This window comes from Monodelphis domestica, chromosome 3 (assembly GCF_027887165.1).
Source record: "Monodelphis domestica isolate mMonDom1 chromosome 3, mMonDom1.pri, whole genome shotgun sequence".
Taxonomy (NCBI): Eukaryota; Metazoa; Chordata; class Mammalia; order Didelphimorphia; family Didelphidae; genus Monodelphis; species Monodelphis domestica.
The window spans coordinates 79609136-79631873 of NC_077229.1; the positions used below are offsets into that span (position 1 = coordinate 79609136).

Genomic DNA, 22738 nt, shown 5'->3' on the forward strand with positions numbered 1-22738 from the left:
AAAACTAAGAATATAGAATGTCAGACTTGGGATGGCCTCAGGACACAATGTAGAAGCATCAAGGGGTAGTGGGGACATCATGAAGCTTGGAGTTCTAAGATCGGTGCTCAAATCCTATCTATGGCACTCATTAGCTTGACTGTGCCTCAGTTTCTTCATCTGTTAAATGAGAATAATAAATTTCTCATGCCTACTTCTAAGTATTATTGTGAGGCTCTGATGAGAGATTATATATATACATATATATAAATACAAATGTAAGTATGTATATATAAGTAAAGTAAGAGTTTTGAACACTTTAGGGTATTAAGCTAATTTTAGTTCATATTAATGTTAGTGCAGGAAAGACCCAAGATCTAATCTAGTACAACTGTCACATTTTCCCCCCCTTTGTTAAGTTAATTAAAAATAAAAATCCAGATAGAGAAATGTTGATTTGTATGATGATTCACATGAGAACATTCTTACTGGTTAGGGAATAATAACAAGACCTGATAGATAACACAAATGTCTAGCTTTCTATATACTATCAATTTTCATCTCAATGTAATAAGAATAATAAATAGTAGAATAATATTCACAATGACCCTATGTAAGTAAAAACCATTGTTCCCTTCTGGGATTAAGAAAGATAAAAATATTGATGCCCTGTTAAAATCAGAGAAACTCATCTTCCTTAGTTTGTATTCCTTTAGTATAAAACAGTACATTTCTATTCCACGTGATTAAGTTTTACACCATTTGTTTTCTCTTCAGAGTGTTATCCTTCTAATTCTTAATGTTGATAGTACAGAATCATTGCTTGGTTCCCAACTTGCAAGAGCCCCAACTATTACTGTATTACTGTTTATTTGATAGCCTTTCTAGCACATGCATGCACATGTGTATACACACATCCTTGCTATTTTTACATTTAGACTGCCCTGTATTAATTGAAAACTACCTAGGTGATTTTGAAAGGTATAATAATGTCAGTGACAAGTGGTGACGTGGTTATTTTTTTTTCTTCAATTTTAGGCTGCATTTATTTGTTTATTTCCAATTCTTCGAGTAAATTTCTTTTCTTTCAAAAGTCAGTTTATTTATTTATGAAGCATTTTTCCATATTTACGTGATTCATTTTCTTTTCCTCCCTTCCTTCCCTGTTCCAGAGCTGACAAGCAATTCCACCAGGTTGCACAAATGTTGTCACTTGATACCTATGATTTTTTTAAGGCCTAAACTCCAAATCACATACCCATATATACATGTGATGTCATATGTTTTGCTTTTGCATTTTTACTCCCATAGTTTCCTCTCTCAATGTGGATAGCATTCTTTTACATAAGTCCTTCAGGGGTGTCTTGGCTTCTTGTTGCTTCTAGTAGCAAAGTTTAGTAGTAAACATTGGATTTTTCCACAGTGTTTTACTTTCTGTGTACAAGGTTCTTCTGGTTCTGCTTATTTCACTCTACATCAGTTCATGGAGGTTCTCCTAGTTCATATGGAAAGCCTCCAGATAATCAATCCTTACAGCACAATAGTATTCCATCACGATCATATATTACAATTTGTTTAGTCACCCCCCCAATTGTGGGACACCCCCTCATCTTCCAATTTTTTGCCATCACAAAGAGGGAGACTATGAAAATTTTTGTACAAGTATTTTTGTTATCTCTTTGGGGTACAAACCCATTAGTGGAATGGTTGGATCAAAGGAAATGCATTCTTTTAAAGCCCTTTGCGCATAATTCCAAATTGCCTACCAGAATGGCTGGATTAAGTCACAACTCAACCAGCAATGCATTAGTGTCCTGATTTTGGCATGGTTCTTATGAAAAAGAAATATATTAGGGTTAATTGAAATTCCTCCTCCCTTCTTGGAACAGTAAAACTCACCAGGATCTTAGTAATTTCTGGTTCTACTATGGCCTTTATTAGTCTGTTTAGGATGACTTTGTGCTGTTGGTGATGTTCAAGTGATGATTGAATTGGCAGAGGACATATGGGAATGCATTCATTTAATGAATGTCTTGCACTGACAGCTAGATATTACAAGAACCAAATCTCCTGGTCCCATTCCATGGAACACAGTCTAATCTAACTCTATGGATAAAACACCAGTCTACAAACTGGGTAAAGGATCCCTCCCTTACAGTAATGTTTAAGGTCAGGGCCACAGAAGTGACAAAATACATCTTATCCTAATCTGCAGTGTTCACTAGTCATTATAAGATTTCCTTTAAAGTTTTCACCCTATTTGCTTTAAAATCCTCTCTATCCCTTTGTAGCCAACTAACTACCATTAAATCATAGAGTTATAACATCATTGATTGTCCTCCATGCTTTTTGAATCTTTGTGGAAAACTAACTAGAGGCTACCCATAGTTGGATCCTGCTGTTCTCTCATTGCCAAACTGCCTCTTTCTAGAGTCATTCAAATAAGTGACAAAAGTCCATTGGCTCGGTTGGTCACACTTAATTCTGTTCCTCTCTAAGGAAATGATGAGAAAGTCAAACCAGACCCATTGAGGCCAATAACTAATCTCAATGTATGTTCCACTTGTCCAATATCCACATCTGGGAACAAGAATTCAATGCTGGCTCTTTGAGGAAGGAACAGCTTTTTTTTTTTTTACCATTCTTTTAATTGTTCTATCCATGAGGCTGTGGGTACTCTTGGGAGCCATACCTTTCTTAAAATGAAAAGTGACATTGGCTAATTGCCAGGGGTTAGATTCAACTTGTTCATTAGTTCCAAATTACAGGTCATGTTGAGTTACCATATCACTAGCTGAATTCTATAGGAATTTCTAAGATTGGAGTTTGTGTTCTCCGAAGTCACAGAAATCCCTTGGTTTTGAACCTAGTTTGGATGGGGGTGCATTTTCTTTGAACCATCAATAAGGACATGCATCTCTTATTAAAATGTAGTCCTGTCCATGTGGCAGCTTCACTAACACTGTTCATTATCATAAAATGGAAAAATGATTTAACTTATCCTAAATGCTACAGTAAATTAGTAATTCAATCTCTTCACTTGAAAGATGAGTAAATTAATGCCTTGGAACAATGAGTGAGTTGCTCAGGATGACACAGGTAGTAAACACCAGGACAAGGATGAGATTCCCAACTAGGATTCAAGAATTTAAAGAGTTTGAAGGGACTTTGAAGGCTCTCTTATCTGTCCTATTCACTTTTTTTTTTACATCTTTACCTTCCATCTTTTTTTAAATATATACATTATTTTATTTGGTAATTTTCAAACATTGTTCATTAGAAACAAAGATAATTTTCTTTTTCTCTCCCCTCCCCCCCATGGCGATGCATGATTCCTCTGGGTATCACACGTGTCCTCAGTCCGAACTCTTTTCCATGTTGTAGGTATTTTCATTAAGGTGTTCATTTAGAGTCTCTCTTCAATCATATCCCCTCCACCCCTGTATTCAAGCTGTTGCCTTTCCTCGGTGTTTTTAACACCCTCCCGCCCCCCCCCCACCCCCCCACCCCCCCGTTTGTCCTCTGCTTGAGGGTAATGTTGTGTTTTTTTTTCTCCTTGATCCCTGCAGAATGTTCAGGATCACTGCATTGCCCCTAATGGAGAAGTCCATTATCTTCGCTTGTACCACAGTGTATTAGTCTCTGTGTACATTGTTTTCCTGGTTCTGCTCCTTTCGCTCTGCATCACTTCCTGGAGGTTGTTCCAGTCTCCATGGAACTTCTCCACTTTATTATTCCTTTTAGCACAATAGTATTCCATCACCAACATATACCACAGTTTGTTCAGCCATTCCCCAATTGAAGGGCATCCCCTCATTTTCCAATTTTTTGCCACCACGAAGAGCACAGCTATGAATATTCTTGTACAAGTCTTTTTCCTTATTATCTCTTTGGGGTACAGACCCAGCAGTGCTATGGCTGGATCAAAGGGCAGACAGTCTTTTATCACCCTTTGGGCATAGTTCCAAATTGCCCTCCAGAATGGTTGGATCAGTTCACAACTCCACCAGCAATGAATTAATGTCCCTACTTTGCCACATTCCCTCCAGCGTTCATGACTTTCTTTTGCTTTTACCTTCCATCTTAGAATCAACATTGTGTATGAAATACAAGGAGGAAGAGCAGTAAAGGCTAGGAAATGAGGACTAAATGATTTGCCCAGCATCACACATCTAGGAAGTATGTGAGGCCAGATTTGAACTCAAAGACTCTCGATCCACTGAGCCACCTAGTTATCCCCTTCCCCCCATTTTTGGTAAAGGGAACCAGAATTCAGAGGAGATAGCTGACTTACGTATAGTCTTTTAGACGGTTGAGACTAAAATCCTGTACTTCTACTTCCATGGCATCAAGAAGCTGGACAGAATCTTTGTGTTCAGAAAGTAATCATTGAATTTGACTTTGTTCTTTTCTAGGACATGGTGCAAACTGAAGAGCAGAGATAGATACTCTGGCAGCAAGTTGGTCATAGCAGTGTGCCCCCAAAGATTGCAGGCAGCAGGACCTTGACTGATGCTTGCAGTGTATGCTGCCATGGACGGGGACTACCCACCACATGATCCCCCCCAGACAGGAAATATATTGTACAGTCTGCCCCACCTCCCAGGCCCTCTGTGTGGTCCCAACATTGAGGTGAGTTAAGATGTGTGTGTGTGTCTGTTTGTCTGTCTGTCTGTGACTGTGTCTGTGTCTGTTTGTGTCTTTCTGTCACCCCTTTTCTTGGGAGTATTAGTCCTAAGGCAACAGGGTCTACAGCAAAGGCAGGCTCCTTGATGTAGAACTTCAAGGAGCCATTGAGGTCATTAGTTTAATCTCTTTACTTGAGAGATGAGCAAATTAAGGCCTTGGAACAATGAGTTGCCCGGGATCACACAGATAGTAAACATCAGAAGCTGGATTTGAGCTCAGGTCCTTTTGTGGCTTCCATGTCACCCTGTTGTAGACCTGAGCTATGTGACTCTGGGTGGATCACTTCTCTGTTTCATGGCTCAGATTATTTATTTGGAAAATGGGAAACCTGCCTTCCAGGGCTGTTAGGAGCAAATGGCTTTTTATCATTGCATAAATATAAGAAGGCAAACCATTGTTATATTCAACCAGTAAGAAATTGTGAAGCAGCTACCCCGTGATTAGGCACTGTGCTAAGGCTGGGGAGTACAAAGACAACAAGAAATAGCTCTTGTGCTCCAGGAAGGGGGGGGGGAAGGGCATGCATGTGTATATATCTAGTTGTATATATTTCTTTCTTTTTTAACTCTTACTTTCTGACTTAGCTCTAAATCAGAAGAGTGGTAAAGGATAGGCAAACAAGGTTAAGTGACTTTCCCAGGGATTCACAGTTAGGAAGTATCTGAACATTTGAACCCAGGTCTTCCCAACTCCAGACCTGACTCTCTATCCACTGTGCTACCCAGCTGTGTCTTGCATGTATATATGACTGTGTACAGATAAAACTTGATTACCCTGTATGGTCTGTTTTTACAGCTTTATAATCCATTGCTAATTTCATTGTAGCCCCCTGCTCGTGCATCTCAGTAATCCCTTGCCTCTGTGGAGAGCCTTATAGTTTACAAAGTCCTTTTACCTCTTTGCTCCCCAATACCCAGATGGGGTGAGTATTGTAAAGGCCACAGGAAAACAAAGGATGCTTCTCTAGTTCACTGGCTCCAGAGTGGCTGTTCTGTGAAGCCTGCTTGAGCTTGACACTTTTCCTCTCCCAAGGGTCTCTGTGGACATAGTGCTGGAGAAGTAACAAGAGAGAGCCTGCTTTCTAATCAGGCATCTTGTGTATAGTATCACAAGTCACTCCCCTCAGAGGACCTTAGAACTCTGCTCCAGGATCAGTTTGTACTTTAGGAATGGAGAGTGTCTTTCATCAGCTCATTAATACAGTTTCCATTTGAACAGATACCTCTCTGAATCTCAGTTTCCTCCTCTGTACAATGGGGAAAATGTTGCTTATCCCATTTTCTTCCAACACCCTTGGTTCACAAGGCACTAGAAAAATGAAATGGTTAACATCACGAAAAGATAGCAGAGTAAGATTTCTCTAAAGGCTTCTGATGGTTATGGAAGAGGAGGGAGAGGGGGAGAGAGCAGGTGTGTAAGTGTGGATGTGTTCACATGGAAGGTCTATTTGGAAAGAGCTGTAATGTGAAAACCAAAGGTAGTGTTTTAACCCCCTGCCCTTTACCCCCAAACACACACACAATCACATATACACACACAAACAAACCAAAAAAAACCCCACAACTGAACAAAAAAACTATGACCTTCCTCTACTTGTTTATTCACAGAATCTCAAATCTGGGGGAAAAGACAAACAATCCAAAATAAACTACTATGTTTAAAGGGACGTCAGAAGCCTTCTAGTACAACCTGTTATGTGAAAAGGAATCAGCTATAAATCATATCCAGCAAATAGTCATCCATCCTTTGCTGGAGGACCTTCGGAGAGGTTAACTCATTACTTCCAAGGCTGTTTTGGCAGATTATTAGAAAGGGATGAGCAATATCAAGTTTACATTTTTCTGTTTTTAGCTTTGCCCATTGCTCCAGTTATGAGCTAAGATGAGGTCAACAAGAACAAATCTAGTGATACTTTTTCTGCATGACAGCCCTTGAAATATGTAAAGACAGTTGTCCTGGTCCCCTCTACATCCTCACGTTTTTTAATTTTTATTTTTTTAAACAAATCCCTATACAACAGGGACTTGATTTGTGCTGGTTGGCTTTCTTATTAGTGTCCTTCCTAAAATGTGGCACCTAGGCCTGAGTACAGCAGGATAATCTCCTCAGTCTAGGATATTACAACTTTTTCAATGTAAACTTAGATTGCTTTATCACAATTTTGATTAAAATGAGCTTGGAGTCCTCTAAAACTTCCCTCCCCTCCCCTCCCCTTCCCTTTCCTTTTCCCTTCCCCTTTCCCTTCCTCTCCCCCCCCCCCTTCCCCTCCCCTCTAATAAAGATGCCATCTCAGGGATCCTGGGTAAGTCACTTAACCCCCATTGCCTAGCCCTTACCACTCTTCTGCCTTGGAACCAATACTTAGTATTGATTATAAGTCAGAAAGAAGGGTTAAAAAAAAAAGATGCTATCTTTGCTTTTATTTTTGTTACTGGGAAGGAATATTCACATAGGGCTGTTCAGATTTGTGGGGTGCTCACTTCATTGAAGGTTTTGTTCCAAGGGAACATGGAACTATTCACATGACGTGCACTCTAATCACGCAACAATTTCTGACTCCATTTAATTGGACTCTTACCATCTTTTCCATGAGAAGTGTTAAAATCTTATCAGATTTTCTACTAAAATTGAAGTAAGCTCTATCTGTAGCATTTCTCTGATATACTGGTCTCATAACTTTGTCATAAAAGGAAATAAGATTGATGTGATACGATCTTTTCTTGATAAAGCCAAGTTAACTCTTTGTGATCACCACTTTCCTAAATGTTCAAGTTAAAATGTATATGCACACATAATTTTACATTATAAAATATTTGCATTGTTGATTCTAGCATATACACATGTGTGCTTGTATGTGTGTGTGCATGCATGTGTGTAGGGAGATAGAGAAACTATAATGTTTTGCTGATTTCTCTGAAATCTTATCTGAAAATCATTTTCTCCCCTAATCTTCCATCACCTGTCCAGTTCGAGGTACCAGATGCTTTCAAAGACCATTGCCAATCACTAAGCAATCATACCTGTTGGTTTTTTGTTGTTGGTTTTTTTTTAATTGCCCTAAGATGTAGTTCATCAGGGTCAGGTGACTTGAGCTTATCCAGGGTAGGTAGGTGCTCTCTTATTATCACTATCCTTACCTTGGGAGTCTAATTCCTGTTAAATATTTTTGTTCTGTCCTTTCCAGTCTTAAGATCATTCACTTTAGCAAAGAAAACAGAAACAAAGCACAGGTTGAGCAACTTTGTATCATTAATTTTCATCATCCTTTCCATCCCAAACTTCAGGTAGCTATGATCCTTCTGAGATCGTATTATTTCCCCAAGGATTGTTCTTAAGCCCCTTTTTGTTACTCATGGCACCCCTGGCACCATTTTGGAGGGATGGGCCTCCACTCTGTTATTTTTCCCAACTTTTGCCTGTCTTTTAAAAAAAAATTTTTTTTATTTTATTTGGTCAATTTCAAACATTATTCCTTGGTTACAAAAATCATATTCTATTCCTCCCTCATTTTCCAATTTTTTGGCTATAAATATTTTAGTACTATAAAGCAGTGGTCATCAAAACAATTTGGTATTGGCCAAGAGACAGAAAGGAGGATGTGGAATAGTGGAATAGACTTGGGGTAAGTGACCTCAGCAAGACAGTATATGATAAGCCCAAAGATCCCAGTTTTGGGGACCAAAATCGACTTTATGATAAAAACTGCGGGGAAAATTGGAAGACAGTATGGGAGAGATTAGATTTGGATCAACATCTCACACCCTACACCAAGATAAATTCAGAATGGATGAATGACCTGAAAAGTGTTCTAAATCTCTTATAATCAGAGAAATACAAACCCAAACAACTCTGAGGTATCACCTCACACCTAGCAGATTGGCTAACATGACAGCAAAGGAAAGTAATGAGTGCTGGAGGGGATGTGGCAAAGTTGGGACATTAATTCATTGTTGGTGGAGTTGTGAACTGATCGAACCATTCTGGAGAGCAATTTGGAACTATGCCCAAAGGGTGCTAAAAGACTGTCTGCCCTTTGATCCAGCCATAGCACTGCTGGGTTTGTACCTCAAAGAGATCATAAGGAAAAAGACATGTACAAAAATATTCATAGCTGGCTGATGGTTTAAATAAATACTATTTATTATTTTTAGGAAAGTCCCTTCTATTCCTATACTTTCTAGTGTTTTCAATAGGAATAAGTATTATATTTTGTCAGAGGCTTTTTCTGCGTCTATTGAGATAAATCATGTTATTTTTGTTGGTTTACTTGTTGATATGGTCAATTATGTGGATGGTTTTCCTAATATTGAACCATCCTTGCATTCCTGGTATAAATCCCACCTGATCATAATGAATAACCCTTGTGATCACTTGCTGGAGTCTTTTTTTTAGTTTTTAATTTTTTTTTAATTTTTTAATTTAAATTTTTATTTGGTCATTTCCAAACATTATTCATTGGAAACAACGATCATTTTTTCTTCCCTCCCCTCCCTCCCACCACCTCTCCCATAGCCGACGCGCAATTCCACTGGGTATTACATGTGTTCTTGATTTGAACCCATTGCCATGTTGTTAATATTTGCATTAGAGTGTTCGTTTAGAGTCTCTCCTCTGTCATGTCCCCTCAACCGCTGTAGTCAGGCAGTTGCTTTTCCTCGGTGTTTCTACTCCCACAGTTTGTCCTCTGCTTATGAATAGTGTTTTTTCTCCTAGATCCCTGCAGATTGTTCAGGGTCATTGCATTGACACTAATGGAGAAGTCCATTACGTTCGATTGTACCACAATGTATCAGTCTCTGTGTACAATGTTTTCCTGGTTCTGCTCCTTTCGCTCTGCATCACTTCCTAGAGGTTGTTCCAGTCTCCATGGAATTCCTCCACTTTATTATTCCTTTTAACACAATAGTATTCCATCACCAACATATACCACAGTTTGTTCAGCCTTTCCCCAATTGAAGGGCATCCCCTCATTTTCCAATTTTTTGCCACCACAAAGTGCAGCTATGAATATTCTTGTACAAGTCTTTTTCCTTATTATCTCTTTGGGGTATAGACCCAGCAGTGCTATGGCTGGATCAAAGGGCAGACAGTCTTTTATCACCCTTTGGGCATAGTTCCAAATTGCCCTCCAGAATGGTTGGATTAATTCACAACTCCACCAGCAATGAATTAGTGTGGAGTCTTTTTTTGCTAGTATCCTATTTAAGATTTTTGCATCTATGTTCATTAAGGAGATTAATCTATAGTTTTCTTTCTCTGTTTTTGACCTGCCTGGCTTTGGAATCAGTACCATGTTTGTGTCATAAAAGGAATTTGGTAGAACTCCTTCTTTGCTTATTCTGTCAAATAGTTTGTATAGTATTGGGATTAGCTGTTCTTTGAATGTTTGATAGAATTCACTTGTGAGTCCATCAGACCCTGGGGATTTTTTCTTAGGAAGTTCTTTGGTGGTTTGTTCAATTTCTTTTCCTGATATGGGATCATTTAAAAATTCTATTTCTTCTTCTCTTAATCTAGGCAATTTATATTTTTGTAAATATTCATCCATATCACCAAGATTGGCATCTTTATTGCCATATAATTAGGCAAAATATTTTTAATGATTGCCTTAATTTCCTCTTCATTGGAGGTGAGGTCTCCCTTTTCATCTATGATACTGTTAATTTGATTTTCTTCTTTCCTTTTTTTTATTAGATTGACCAGTATTTTGTCTATTTTGTTTGTTTTTTCAAAACAGCAGTGTCTAGTTCAATAGTTCTTTCACTTTTGTATTTCTCCCTTAATTTTTAGGATCTCTAATTTAGTTTTCTTCTGGGGATTTTTAATTTGTTTGCTTTCAAGTTTTTTGATTTGCACGTGCAATTCATTGACCTCTGCCCTCCCTAATTTGTTTGCCCATGTCTTTTTTAAAACCTGTACCTTCTATCTTAGAATTGATACTTAGTATCAGTTTCAAGGCAGAAGGGCAGTAAGGAATTAAATGATTTGCTCAGGGTCACTCAGGAAATATCTTGAAGTCAAAGAACACCTGTCTCTAGATCTCTCTTGAGCTACTTGGCTGCCTCATGCCCACATCTTTTTTTTTTTTTAATCTAAGTTGTTTGGTGAATTCTCCATAGTGAGCTACTCCTCCTTATAATTATTTCTCTTGATGTCTTAGAATTTGACTTTGGAAAACATCTGATCCTTCCCGTTTGATATTCCTTTTAGAGTTATAGGCCCCCTCATCTTCCTTAGTATTCCTTTGAGCTTTAAAAAATCTTCTCAAGGGGGGCATCTGGGTGGCTCCTCTCTTTTCTGCTGGCAGATTAAGTCCAGTTTATCTCTCAAAATCCCAAGATAAAGTCAACATGGGCATGTTGAAACATAAAGAGTGATACCATAAATTAGGTGATCATGGAATAGTTTATCTGTCAGATCTATGAATAAGAGAAGAATTTAGGATCAAAAGAGATAGAGGGCATTATAAGATATAAATTGGATAATTTTTTATTATATTAAAAAGTTTTGCACAAAAAAAACCCTGTAACAATACAACAAAGATTAGAAGGAAAGCAGAATGTGGGGAGAAGTTTTTTTTTTTTTTAGCAAGCAAGGTTTCATTTCTAAAATATATAGAGAACTCGGGCAAACTTATAAAGTATTTCATTTTCCGATTGATAAATATCCAAATGGGATGAAGCATCAGTTTTTAGATAAAGAAATCAAAGCCATCTGTAGTCATATGAAAAAATGCTCCAAATCACTCTTGATTGAAGAAATATAAATTATGTCAACTCTGAAATACCACCTCACACCTATCAAATTGTCCAATATGACAGAAAAGATAAATGATAAATGTTGGAGGGGATGAGAGCAATTTGGAAATACATCCATTTCTAAAACTGTGCATATTCTTTGATCTGTGCATATTCTTAACTGTGCATATTCTTTTATCTGGCAATACCACTATTAGGTCTGTACCCCATAAAGGTTTTTAAAAAGGAAAAAGGACTTACATTTACAAAAAGATTTGTTGAATATCTTTGTGGTAGTCAAAAATTGGAAATTGAGGTGTTGTCCATGAGTTGGGGATGACTGAACTTGTTTTGGTATATGATTGTGATTGAATACTATTGTAAGAAATGCCAAGCAGTAGGATTTTGGAAAAATCTGGAAAGATAACTGAAGTGATGCAAAGTGAAGTGAGCAGAAGTATATCAAACACAGTGACAGCAATATTTTTTAATGAACTACAGGAATGACCTAGTTAGTCTCAGCAATTCAGTGATCTAAGGCAATCCCAGAGACTTGTGATGAAAAAAGACCATCTCTCTGCCCTTCAAGAAAGAACTGATGATGGGAGTGGAAACACGGAGAAAAAGCAACTGCCTGAATACAGAGGTTGAGGGGACATGACAGAGGAGAGACTCTAAATGAACACTCTAATGCAAATACTACTAACAAAGCAATGGGTTCAAATCAAGAAAACATCTAATGCCCAGTGGACTTACGCGTCGGCTATGGGGGTGGGGGGGAGGAAAAGAAAATGATCTATGTCTTTAACGAATAATGCTTGGAAATGATCAAATAAAATATATTTAAAAAAAAAAGAAAGAACTGATGGAGTCTGAATGCAACATATTACATTTTTCTGTCTTCCCTTCTTTTCCCCTCCTTCCCCTCACCATCCTCTCCCTCTCCTCTTTTCCTTCTGCTTCTCCTCTCCTTATTCTCATTTGAGATCTCTTGCACAAAATGACTAATATGGGAAAATGCTTTACATGATTGCATGTTTTAAAAAAAATCTCCTTAAGGTAGTAGTGCTGCTTATTAGACAATAACCACTGGATCTTCTTCTCTGTCACGTGTTCTAAGATGGAGTGCTCATTTCACTATTTCACTCTTCCTATCCCTCCCTATAATTTCTGTCTCAATAACAGTTCTTCCTGGTAAAATTCAGGGAGGGAGACATGGGAGAGAGAGGGAGAGGGAGAGGGAGAGACAAAGAGAGAAGGGGGAGGGAGAGACAGACAGAGATAGACATAAAGACAGAGAGAAAGAGACAGAGATGGAAGGAGAGAGAAGGGGAAAGAGAGAGAAGGGGGAGGTGGGAGAGAGAGAGAGGAAGGAGAGAGAGAGACAGAGAGAGGGAGGGGAGAGAGAGACAGAAAGACAGAGAAAGAGAGGGAGGAGAGAGAGAAAGAGACAGAGAGAGGAGAGAAAAGGGGAAAGAGAGAGAAGGGGGAGGGAGAGACAGACAGATGGACAGAGATAGACATAAAGACAGAGAAAGAGACAGAGATAGAAGGAGAGAGAAGGGGAAAGAGAGAGAGAGAGAGAGAGAGAGAGAGAGAGAGAGAGAGAGAGAGAGACACATTTAAGTTGCAGAATTAAAATTTATATCCAAGTGACCCTATTTTTTTGTGTAGTCATTCTATATTCATCTTTCCATTGGGAGATGAACGTTATATTCTGTGGATAGCAGAATCTCTTACTAATTTTATTGAGCCACCTGATACATTGACAGTCTCCTACAGCCTTGTAGGTTCCAGACAGTCCACAAATATCCTTTCCCTATGGCATGTCAAGGTTTTGATTAAAGCCTGCCACTGGAAGACTTTTGAAGATTCATAGCCCTGTGGGATCTAAAACTGGCAGGTAACAGGAAATGCTGGCCAAGTCCTTTCTTGTTTAGAAGAGAACCTGCAGATGGAAGAGGTAAAGATTTTCTAAATATATCTAGTGAGAAGCACAGACTGGCATTTAAATACAGATCTCCTAATGATTATTCTTGGGAACAATATTGGTACTTACAATGGACAAGTTTATGGGGCTTTGAAATCGAGTGCCTTGTAGACCTCATCATCTTTGAGCCTTGTCATCATCCTGGGGGGCAAGGCTATTGAGGCTCAGAGAGAAATAACTTGTCCAGAGGCACGCATGTATCTCTGTTATTTTATTCTTGATAATTGATCATAGTGATTCATCTTTTTAGAGCACTTTAATAATAGTAATTATTATGATTCAGATAGAAGCAAAGTATTTTATCTGAACAAGCATGTGAGGCATGTAAGGCCAGCATTATTCCCCCCTTCTCCTATCAACAGAACTGAAAAATATTTCTTGAGGAGGAGAAATAAGGTATCCCTGGTCCCACAGCCAGTGTTTGAGGTTGGCTGCTGTAGTTGGGCTTTCATCCACATGGCTTATAACTTTAAGCACCAGATTAGGAAGAGAATGGGGGTTTTTAGCATCTTATTTTAAATGCTATTTTTTGGGGTATCATCTTGGTTTCTCGTATCCTTCATACTCCTTAATCCATTAAGCTAGCCCTCTTGTCAACGTTTTTAAAAGAGGGGGAGAACAGTAATTTAGCAAAATCAGTGAACTCATCAGCGGTGTGCAGTATTGCATACTGGTGGTCATCCACCTCTGCAAAGGGCTGATAGGTGTGATGAAGAGAAGCACCGATTTTTTAAAATATCTGAAATGTAGATGCAAATCCCACCTCTGTCATCTATTTGGACAAGCCATGTGGCCTCTCCTGGCCTAACTTTCCCCATTTGTAGAATTTCTTCAGTTAAAATAATCCATCTTTATTGTAAAAATCCAGATAGAAAATGGATTCTTTCAGTCTTTCCAGTTCTTGCTTTTTCACAAAAAATAAGACACATAAAAGCCTCCATATAGATGGAGGTATGTAGGCAATTCTAGTCACCTCCCTCTCTACCATATCTAAACGCTTAATTTCTGTACCTCTTTCTTTTACCTTGCTCTTTTGAGTGTTCTTGTGAGAATTATGTAGGTCATGACCATGAAAATGCTTTGTAAATTGTAATGGGCTGCATTTTATTTAGGAGAGATTATTACAATTTAATCCTTTTAACATAAAATCTCTTTTAAAATCTTGAGACCCCCTTTGGTGTCACCCAGATGCATAGGTTTTAATTTATTTTTTTCAAGCTTCTTTGTGAATATTGGAAGTGGCATGATTTTGCCTGGGTAAGCTCCACTTAATATGGGTATTTTGAGAAGATTACCTTACCGTGAAGAAACATTATAGAATCTAGAGACCTAAATTCAATTCTCAGCCCAGATTTTCTGTCTTTGTGCTCCTTGGCAAACATGTCACCAGTGAAGGCATAAAAGACAATCATACCTATCCAAAGCATATAGAAAATAATTGTCAAATTAATCATTCAGTAAGCATTAATTAAACATCAATTTTGTGCCCAGAACTGTGCAAGGTCCTATGCTCTGCTTCGAGGAGCTTCCAGTTTTCTGGGGAGGGAACATGCAAACAGCTATGTAAAAACAAGCTATAGGCAAGAAAAATTGGAGATAATCAGTGGAAAGAAGATACTGGCATCATTGGGGATCAGGAAAGGCTTCCTGTTGAAGGTGGGATTTTCACTGAGACTTCAGGAAATCCAACAGTCAGAGATGAAGAAGGAAGAGGGTTCCCGGCATGGGAGACAGTCAGTCTCCCATGAGATGGCTCATTTAGTTTCATTTTCTATTATTAAGTTAAAGTGAAGTCTTTTGAATTTTGGTGGGCCTCTCCTTGTCCTGTTTCAGTCATATCATTCAAGTGAATTGTGAATGGCATTTTTTAGCTTAGGCAGTAGTTCAGAGAAAGCTGTGGCCATAGCTGATGGCCTAGTTACTTCAAGATGCAGTACTTGAGTGGCCCCTTTTCAGGATTCTATTTCCTAACTCAGCATTGGACTTCATACCAGACCCCCCACCCCCAACCAACTTCCACCCCGAACTTTCCCAGGTTTCTTTTAACTTGATCTTCCTTCAAAGTTTTTGTAAGAGCAACAGCCATGGGTTCTACCTCCTACTGTACTTTTTACCAACCAATCTTGTTTACTTCAGGGGAGTCATATAGTTCGGGGGCACCCTCTTCCCTTGGAATAAGGGATTTGAATTAGGTAATTGAAATTCCTTTCCATCTCAGACATCTTATGTTGTTAGTTCCCTCTAAACTCTGACATTCTGTGTTTTAAGGTCCCTTTAGGTTTACCTTCATTATTTTTTTTTAGTATTTCTTTTCACCAAGATAAATTAAAAATGTGGGCACATGATATACACATAAAAGATGATACCATGAGCAAATTAGGAGAATATGGAATAATTTTTCTGTCATATCTATGGACAAAGGGAAGAATTTATGACCAAACAAGAGATACAGAGCATTACAGGATATAAAATGGATAATTTTGATTACATTAAACTTAAAAGTTTTTGCATAAACAAAACCAATGTAACCAGTGGTACAAGGAAAACAGAAAACTGGGAAAAAATGTTTTACAGAAAGTGTTTCTGACAAAGGCCTCATTTCTCAGATATGTAAACATCTGAATCAAATTTTTAAGATCAGGAGTCATTTCCAAATTGATAAAAGGTCAAAAGATACAAACAGGCTGTTTTCATATGAAAGAGGGAATCACATGTAAAGTCATGAATTTTTTAGAAATTATTTAATTGAATATCCACATTACCCCTACCTTTTTGGTCTGAATGGACCTGAATTTCCTGTTGCCCTCTTCATTGTAATTTAAAATGATTCATTATGTCCCTTTCTTCCTTCTTTTGGGGTAGCAGATATCCATCACTATCATTACCTCCCTAATTCAGCCCTAAAAATCTTTCCCACTCCAAAAGAAAACCCTTCTTTTTCACAAGTATTATAAAAAATAACACATTGGCCCCTATCTGAAAACATTAGATTTCTTCTTTTTCTGTAGTCTCATCACCTCTCTTGTGTAGAGGAGAAAGGCCTTCTTGAGCATTAATTAACCTTCTGGAGTCATGAGTGGCCGTTATATTGAACAAAATTCTGAAATCTTTCAAAGTTCTTTTCCTTTATAGTATTGTAATCATTGCATAAATTGCTCTGAATCTCCTCATTTCACTCAGCATCAGTACATAGAAGTCTTCAGGTATCACTGAATCTGTCTTTTACTCTATTTTTTTGGTGCAATATGCAATTACTTTATATGCCAGGACTCGGGTATTCCCCAATTTTTAGTTACCCATTTTGTGTCTAGTGTTTTGTTACTACTGGAGGTGCTGCTATAATACTTTTATATATTTTGCACAGTACCAGGCATATAGTTAAGTTTTTTATAAATGCTTTCTGTATCTTTTTATGGGTCTTTTCACTTTGTCTTTGATGTCTTTGTGGTACCACATTTAATGGTCATATCATAGGCACAAGTATCACTGTATATACCACCATGCACCTTTTAGTAATTTGGGGAAGCATAGGTCCAAATTGTTTTCCTGGTAGGCTGAACCAATTCACAGCTCCATTAGCATGCCTATTCTCCCTCAGCCCTTCCAACAGTTGTCATATTTCTTTTTTGATTATCTTTGATAGCCGTATAGGTGTGAAGTGGAACCACAAGAATTTTCCGAGTTACTAATTTCTCTTAATGATTTGAAGCATTTTTCACATAATTGTCATTATCTTGCATTTCTTCTTTTGAGACGCATGTGTTCATATCCTTTGACAATTTAACTATTGAGGAATGTCTCCTTTTAATTGAATTGAATCAATTCATTGTATATCATGGATATGAGACCTTTTTTTTCTGAGAAATTTACTACAATACATTTTCCCCCTAGTTACCTGTTTACCTTCTAATTCTAACTGCAGTGAATATTATTTGTGCAGAAACTTTTTAGTTTTTATTTTGCCAAAATTATCCATTTTATTTCCCACAATCATCTCTGTCTCTTGTTTGGTCAAGAACTCTTCTCTATCCATTGTTTGGAACAATATCCCCTTCCTTTCTCTTTAACATGTTTATGATCCATTCTTTTATATTTAGGTCATGCATTTATTTTGAACTCATTTTGTTGTGTGTGGTGTAAGTTGTTGGTGTAAATCAGGAGTGTTAGACTCAAATAGGATTGGATCCCTTCTCTTCAATATTGTCTTATAAAATGAGAACATCTATGTTACATTATGTTACATTAACATCTATGTTATATTTTTTATCTTTTGTTAAACATTTTCTAATTACATTTTTTAAATAAAACCTCTTACCTTCTGATTTAGAATTGATATTGGTTCACAGGGAGAATAGTGGTGATAAGGGCTAAACAGTTGAGGGTAAGAGACTTGCTCATGGGCACACATCTAGGAAGTGTCTGAGGTCAGATTTGAACCCAGGATCTCCTGTTTACAGGTCTGGTTCTCTATCCACAGAGCCACCTAACTGCCCTTCTAATTATATTTTAATCTGGTTAAAGGAGTTTTGCTAATAAAGATTCTGTTCTAAATCCAAGACCTGCCAAATTCTAACCTTTATTCTTGGGTCCTCTCTAAAGGCTCTGATATTCAAGTATACTCAGGTCCGATCTTAATTCTGATATATTTTCTTAAGGGGTTCTTTTATTTCTTTCATGTTCAATTCAGAAATGTGTATTGAAATTAGTGATCAGAGAATATTTTAGCATCTACTCTATTTCCAAAATCTTGACTTTCAAAAGAAAAAAGGAGAATTGAATCACTAGGTGACACCAAGGTAATTTTTGAACCCAGTTACCATCTTTGTCCTCACTCTGATTTCAACTGAAACACTCATTAAATGCTCCTTGTTGGGGGCAGCTGGGTAGATCAGTGGATTGAGAGCCAGGCCTAGAAACAGGAGGTCCTGGGTTCAAATCTGGCCTTAGATACTTCCCAGCTGTGTGACCCTGGGCAAGCCACTTGACCTGCATTGCCTAGCCCTTACCACTCTTCTGTCTTGGAGCCAATACACAGTATTGACTCCAAGACGGAAGGTAAGGGTTTTTAACTCTTCCCCCACCAAAAAAAAAAAAAAAGCTCCTTGTTGAAAACAGGGCCCAAAGAGCTGGAGTTTTAAAGGAAGCAGTCTCTTTTATCAAGATTCTTAGATTTCTGCTGGGGTGGAGGGAAGGAGAGTTATAAGTATAGAGATGAAAATAAACCAGAGTCCATGTATGGAAGGCCATTTTGGAATAGAGAGTCCTTGAAAGGAGTAATAAGACCAGAAAGATAAATGGAAGTTTACTTCTACTTGCCTTTCTTAAGCACTTAAATGTTTGTTGCATTGGATTGGGTTTTGAAGAGCTTAATTGCTAGGTCAAGAACTTTTGCATTTTTTCCCCCTTACTCTATTAGTATTTACCTAATATGCTATCATGGGTAAGGAAAGAACCCATTATTTCTCACTGAATCACTGGGGATGCGCTTAGTCACTGGATAAGCAGTACTTACTGTAAACCATATGCATGTTTCTCTGCTGGAGTTCAGAGGCCTAGTCATCAATAGTTCTGTGTGTGCCCAGCTGACAGAGAGATCAATCTCCCTTTCCTGAGGGTGACCTGCTGCACAGGTCTTAAATCTTCAGCCTGTGTCAAAGATAGATGCAAATTTCCTGCCCCCTTTTGGATCCTTTGATAGCTTCCTATTGAAATATTATTGAATAATTAGAACTGAAAGAAACAAGGGTGCCAACCTTAACAGTAAGCAGATTTTCCTAGGTGTTAACCTGGGATGGCTGGGGATTTCTTTAAACTGGAGCTTAAGGGGAGGGCTTCAGGTGTGACAGGAGCTTGTTAGGGAATTTGGCAAAATTGGTGAAATTTTGCTGCAAGGTGTTAGTCATTTAACATTTCCAAAATGATGAACACATCAGTCATCAAGTAATTGTTGGATGCCCACTCTGTTCCCAGCTTTTTACTTGATAATATCTAAATATAGAAGATAGGTAATGAGTTCTTCCTCATTGCTGCAGTTACTCAGGGGAGACTGGGTAGGTACTCACTTGTTGGGGAAATCATTGACAGAATTCATGGATCATACAGCATTAAACTTGTTGAGCCCCCTAAGTAAAGTTCCTTTCAGTTCTAAGATTTTGAAGTTTCATGAGCTAGTCAAAGAGATGATCCTTTTCCATTAGGAACTGATGAGAAAAGGTTCATGAGACAATATTTAGTACAGAACAATACAATACAAATATAGTACAATCTAATGAAAACTTATTAAACACCAGTTGTATGGCTAGGTACTATGCTTTTAAGAACAAGGCAGTGTATGAAAATTTTTAAGCAGGTGATTTCCCTAGAGAATGAAGCTTTTACACTATTAAACAATCTAGTCACTTAAAGAGCCTGTCTTAGTAGGGTGTTCTATATTAAATCCCTTTCAGTCATGGTCTCTGCCCTATTTCCTCCAGTTTGTTATCACCAATGGATGCCTTTTAAGATTTTATTTGCCTTAGGTGGCCATGTCCTTCTTACTCCTACAGACTAGGAATGATCCCTTCTTTCTCAGAACTCACATCCCACTTTTATTATGTCAGTCATATTCTCCATTTAAATATATTTGTGTGTTAATGTGTACCATTAGACTCCAAGCTCTCCTATCTCCTATCTATGCAGATTTAATCATCTTTGTACATAATGCTGGACACAAAATAGGCACATAAGAATAGTCATTTTATTAATGGATAAGTCAGTGAATTAAAGAGATTGATTTCAAGTGAACAGGGAATTAGGGCTTCATTTTATTTCATGGGAGGCACAAGGGAGCAAATTTCAGTTTGATTGAAGGAATAACATTCTAGCAGTCTGAGCTGTCCAACATTGGGATGGGCCCCCCCTTAGGGGGTGAGGTTCCTGTCCCTGGGAGTGGTTTGAACTAGGCCTGGGTGATGGCTTATTAGGGAGTTCAAGCATTGGGTGGGAGGCAGGACTAAATCATTCCTGAAGTTCACCCCAGGCAGCAGAGTCTGTACATTATTTCCACTAGTGCCATGTATCCATTCACCTGTCATCTCCAGCCTCCTAACCGAGTTAGCTGCATCTTCTGTTGAATCGGGTTGGTATCTTATGTCTCTACTCAAGATCTAACTTTAAAAAAATTTTTATTTTTATTTTATTCCAATAACAAATTTCCGCATAAGTTTTCCAAAGTTAAATGATTCATATTGTTTCTCTCCCCTGTTTTATACATGTATTATAACTCAAAACATTTCCATATTATTTATTTTTTTAAGGGAATACTCTTATAAAACCAAAATCTCAAATCATATGCCCAAATAAACAAGTGATAAATCATGTGTTTTCATCTGTATTTCTACTCCAAAAATTCTTTCTCTAGAGGTGAACAGCATTCTTTTTCATAAGTCTCTTAGAATTGTCCTTGATCATTGTGTTGCTGTTAGTAGCAAAGTCCATCACATTTGAAGATCTAACTCTTTTGATGGTGGTGTTTTTTCAGAACTCGATGCTGCATTATCCTTGGTGGACTCCCTATGCCTATTCATCTGCACCTTACCCACCTTTGACCAATGAAAACCAGTAAGTACCCTTCTCCTCTGGACATGGGTTTGCTTCCTCTGTTTTCCTGGTTTGTTTGTTTGGGTCTGCTCCATTTTGTGGGAGAGGGAGAAGACTCATTATTCACTAACTAATGGGAATAAAATTGTAATGCCCTATTGTAACATTCTACAAAGAGTTCTGTGTTGTGGAATAAAAATGGCTTTTGAAGGAGAGGCCAGAAGTGGAGGTTTCTCTAACTTCATGTTCTTAAATCATGTCTAAAAATAGATTTTATTGTGGCAAACATTTAAAATTACTAAATGGAATTTGCAAGTAATGAGTTCTATGGGACAGTAGAAATTCATAAATTGTCAACTGGTAAGAACTGCAGTTATCACGGAGTCATAGAATTTCAATTATAAGGGATCTTTGAAGCCACCTAATCTAGTTTCTTCATTTTGGGCCACTGTGGTGTTTTGAATAGCATATTAATCTCAGAGTGATAAGGAACCTGGACTTATTAAATTCCATCTTTTCATCTAGCTCTAGCTGTGTAATCATGGACAACAACTTAGCTCTCCTGACTCCTATGTCTCCTGTTGAATAGAGATCATAGCAGGGAAATGAGAGTATCACCATTTATATAGCAACTACTGTGTGCCAGGCACTGCACTAAACGTTTTATAAATATTATCTAATTGGAACCTCACTATAGCCTGGGAAGGTAGGTGCCATTTTCTATTTGAGGATGGAATTAGGTAGAGGTGAAGTGATTTGCCCAGGGTGATACAGTTAGTCCATATCTGAGGTCATGTTTGAATTCAGTTCTTCCTGACTCCAGGCAGAATACTCTGCACTGTGATGCCCCCAGCTGCCTTAGGATCATAGGCTTAGAACCATAAAAAAAGGTAAATTTCTAGTAGTATCTGTCTCATAAGGGCTTATAGATCAAATTGACAACATGTTGACCTTCTGAAATATAATTGAAGCCCCTTAAAGTGAACAGAAGTTACTTCCTCAAGGATTCACACTGAGTCAGAATTAAGAATTTGGAAAATAGCTCAGGACTTCTAATTCTCACTCCAGGTTTCTCCATTCAGCTATTGTATGCCTTTAAAAAAAAAAACAACAAAACCTTCCCTTCTGCCTTAATATCAGTTTTAAGATAGAAGAGCTGTGAGTACTAGGGCAGTCAGGGTTAAGTGACTTGTCCAGGGTTACATAGCTAGGAAGTATCTGAAGCCACATTTGAACCCAGTACTTCTTTTTTCTAGGCCTGGCCCTCTATCCACTGTGATATCTAGCTGTCCTTAGTGTATGCCTTTTATAATGTGATAAGACAGGAGTAGAACTCTGTGGATCTTTGAGTGTGAACAGCAATAGGTTATGGACATGTGTGGTCACTTGCATACAACTCTAAGAGAAATTAAGTGAAAGAAGCATTATTATAGATGATAAATTAAACTCTTGTCTGTCCCAGATCCTTCTGAATGAGTAGTAGAGTGAATAGCTCATATTCAACTCAATTTCACAAGATATTCCTTTAGGTACATAGTTACTATGCACTGTGATTGTTGTTGGAGGATGACATGGTCTTTTCCCTAAAGGAAGTCACAACTCAGTAAGGCATGTAGGTGGAAAGATGATAAGTTGGCAGAGAGTAAAAAGAACATTGAATTTGGACTAAAGTCTTGTATTTTAATTTCATCCTGCTACTTAATTATCAGTGGTACCATGCAAGTTCTTTGCTCTCTCTGAATCTGCAAAATGAGGAGGTTAGAAT

At 37.9% G+C, this 22738-nt stretch overlaps 1 protein-coding gene across 1 annotated transcript in view; it reads left to right on the forward strand.

The window, feature by feature from the left end:
* The window catches only part of SBNO2 (strawberry notch homolog 2), a 239803-nt gene that overhangs the window by 73496 nt on the left and 143569 nt on the right, over positions 1 to 22738 (forward strand). Inside the window, exons 2-3 of the mRNA XM_007489371.2 lie at positions 4395 to 4611; positions 20915 to 20994. Of these exons, the coding sequence (XP_007489433.1) occupies positions 4492 to 4611; positions 20915 to 20994 (200 nt within the window). The 5' untranslated portion in view covers positions 4395 to 4491. The remainder of the gene's footprint in view (positions 1 to 4394; positions 4612 to 20914; positions 20995 to 22738) is intronic.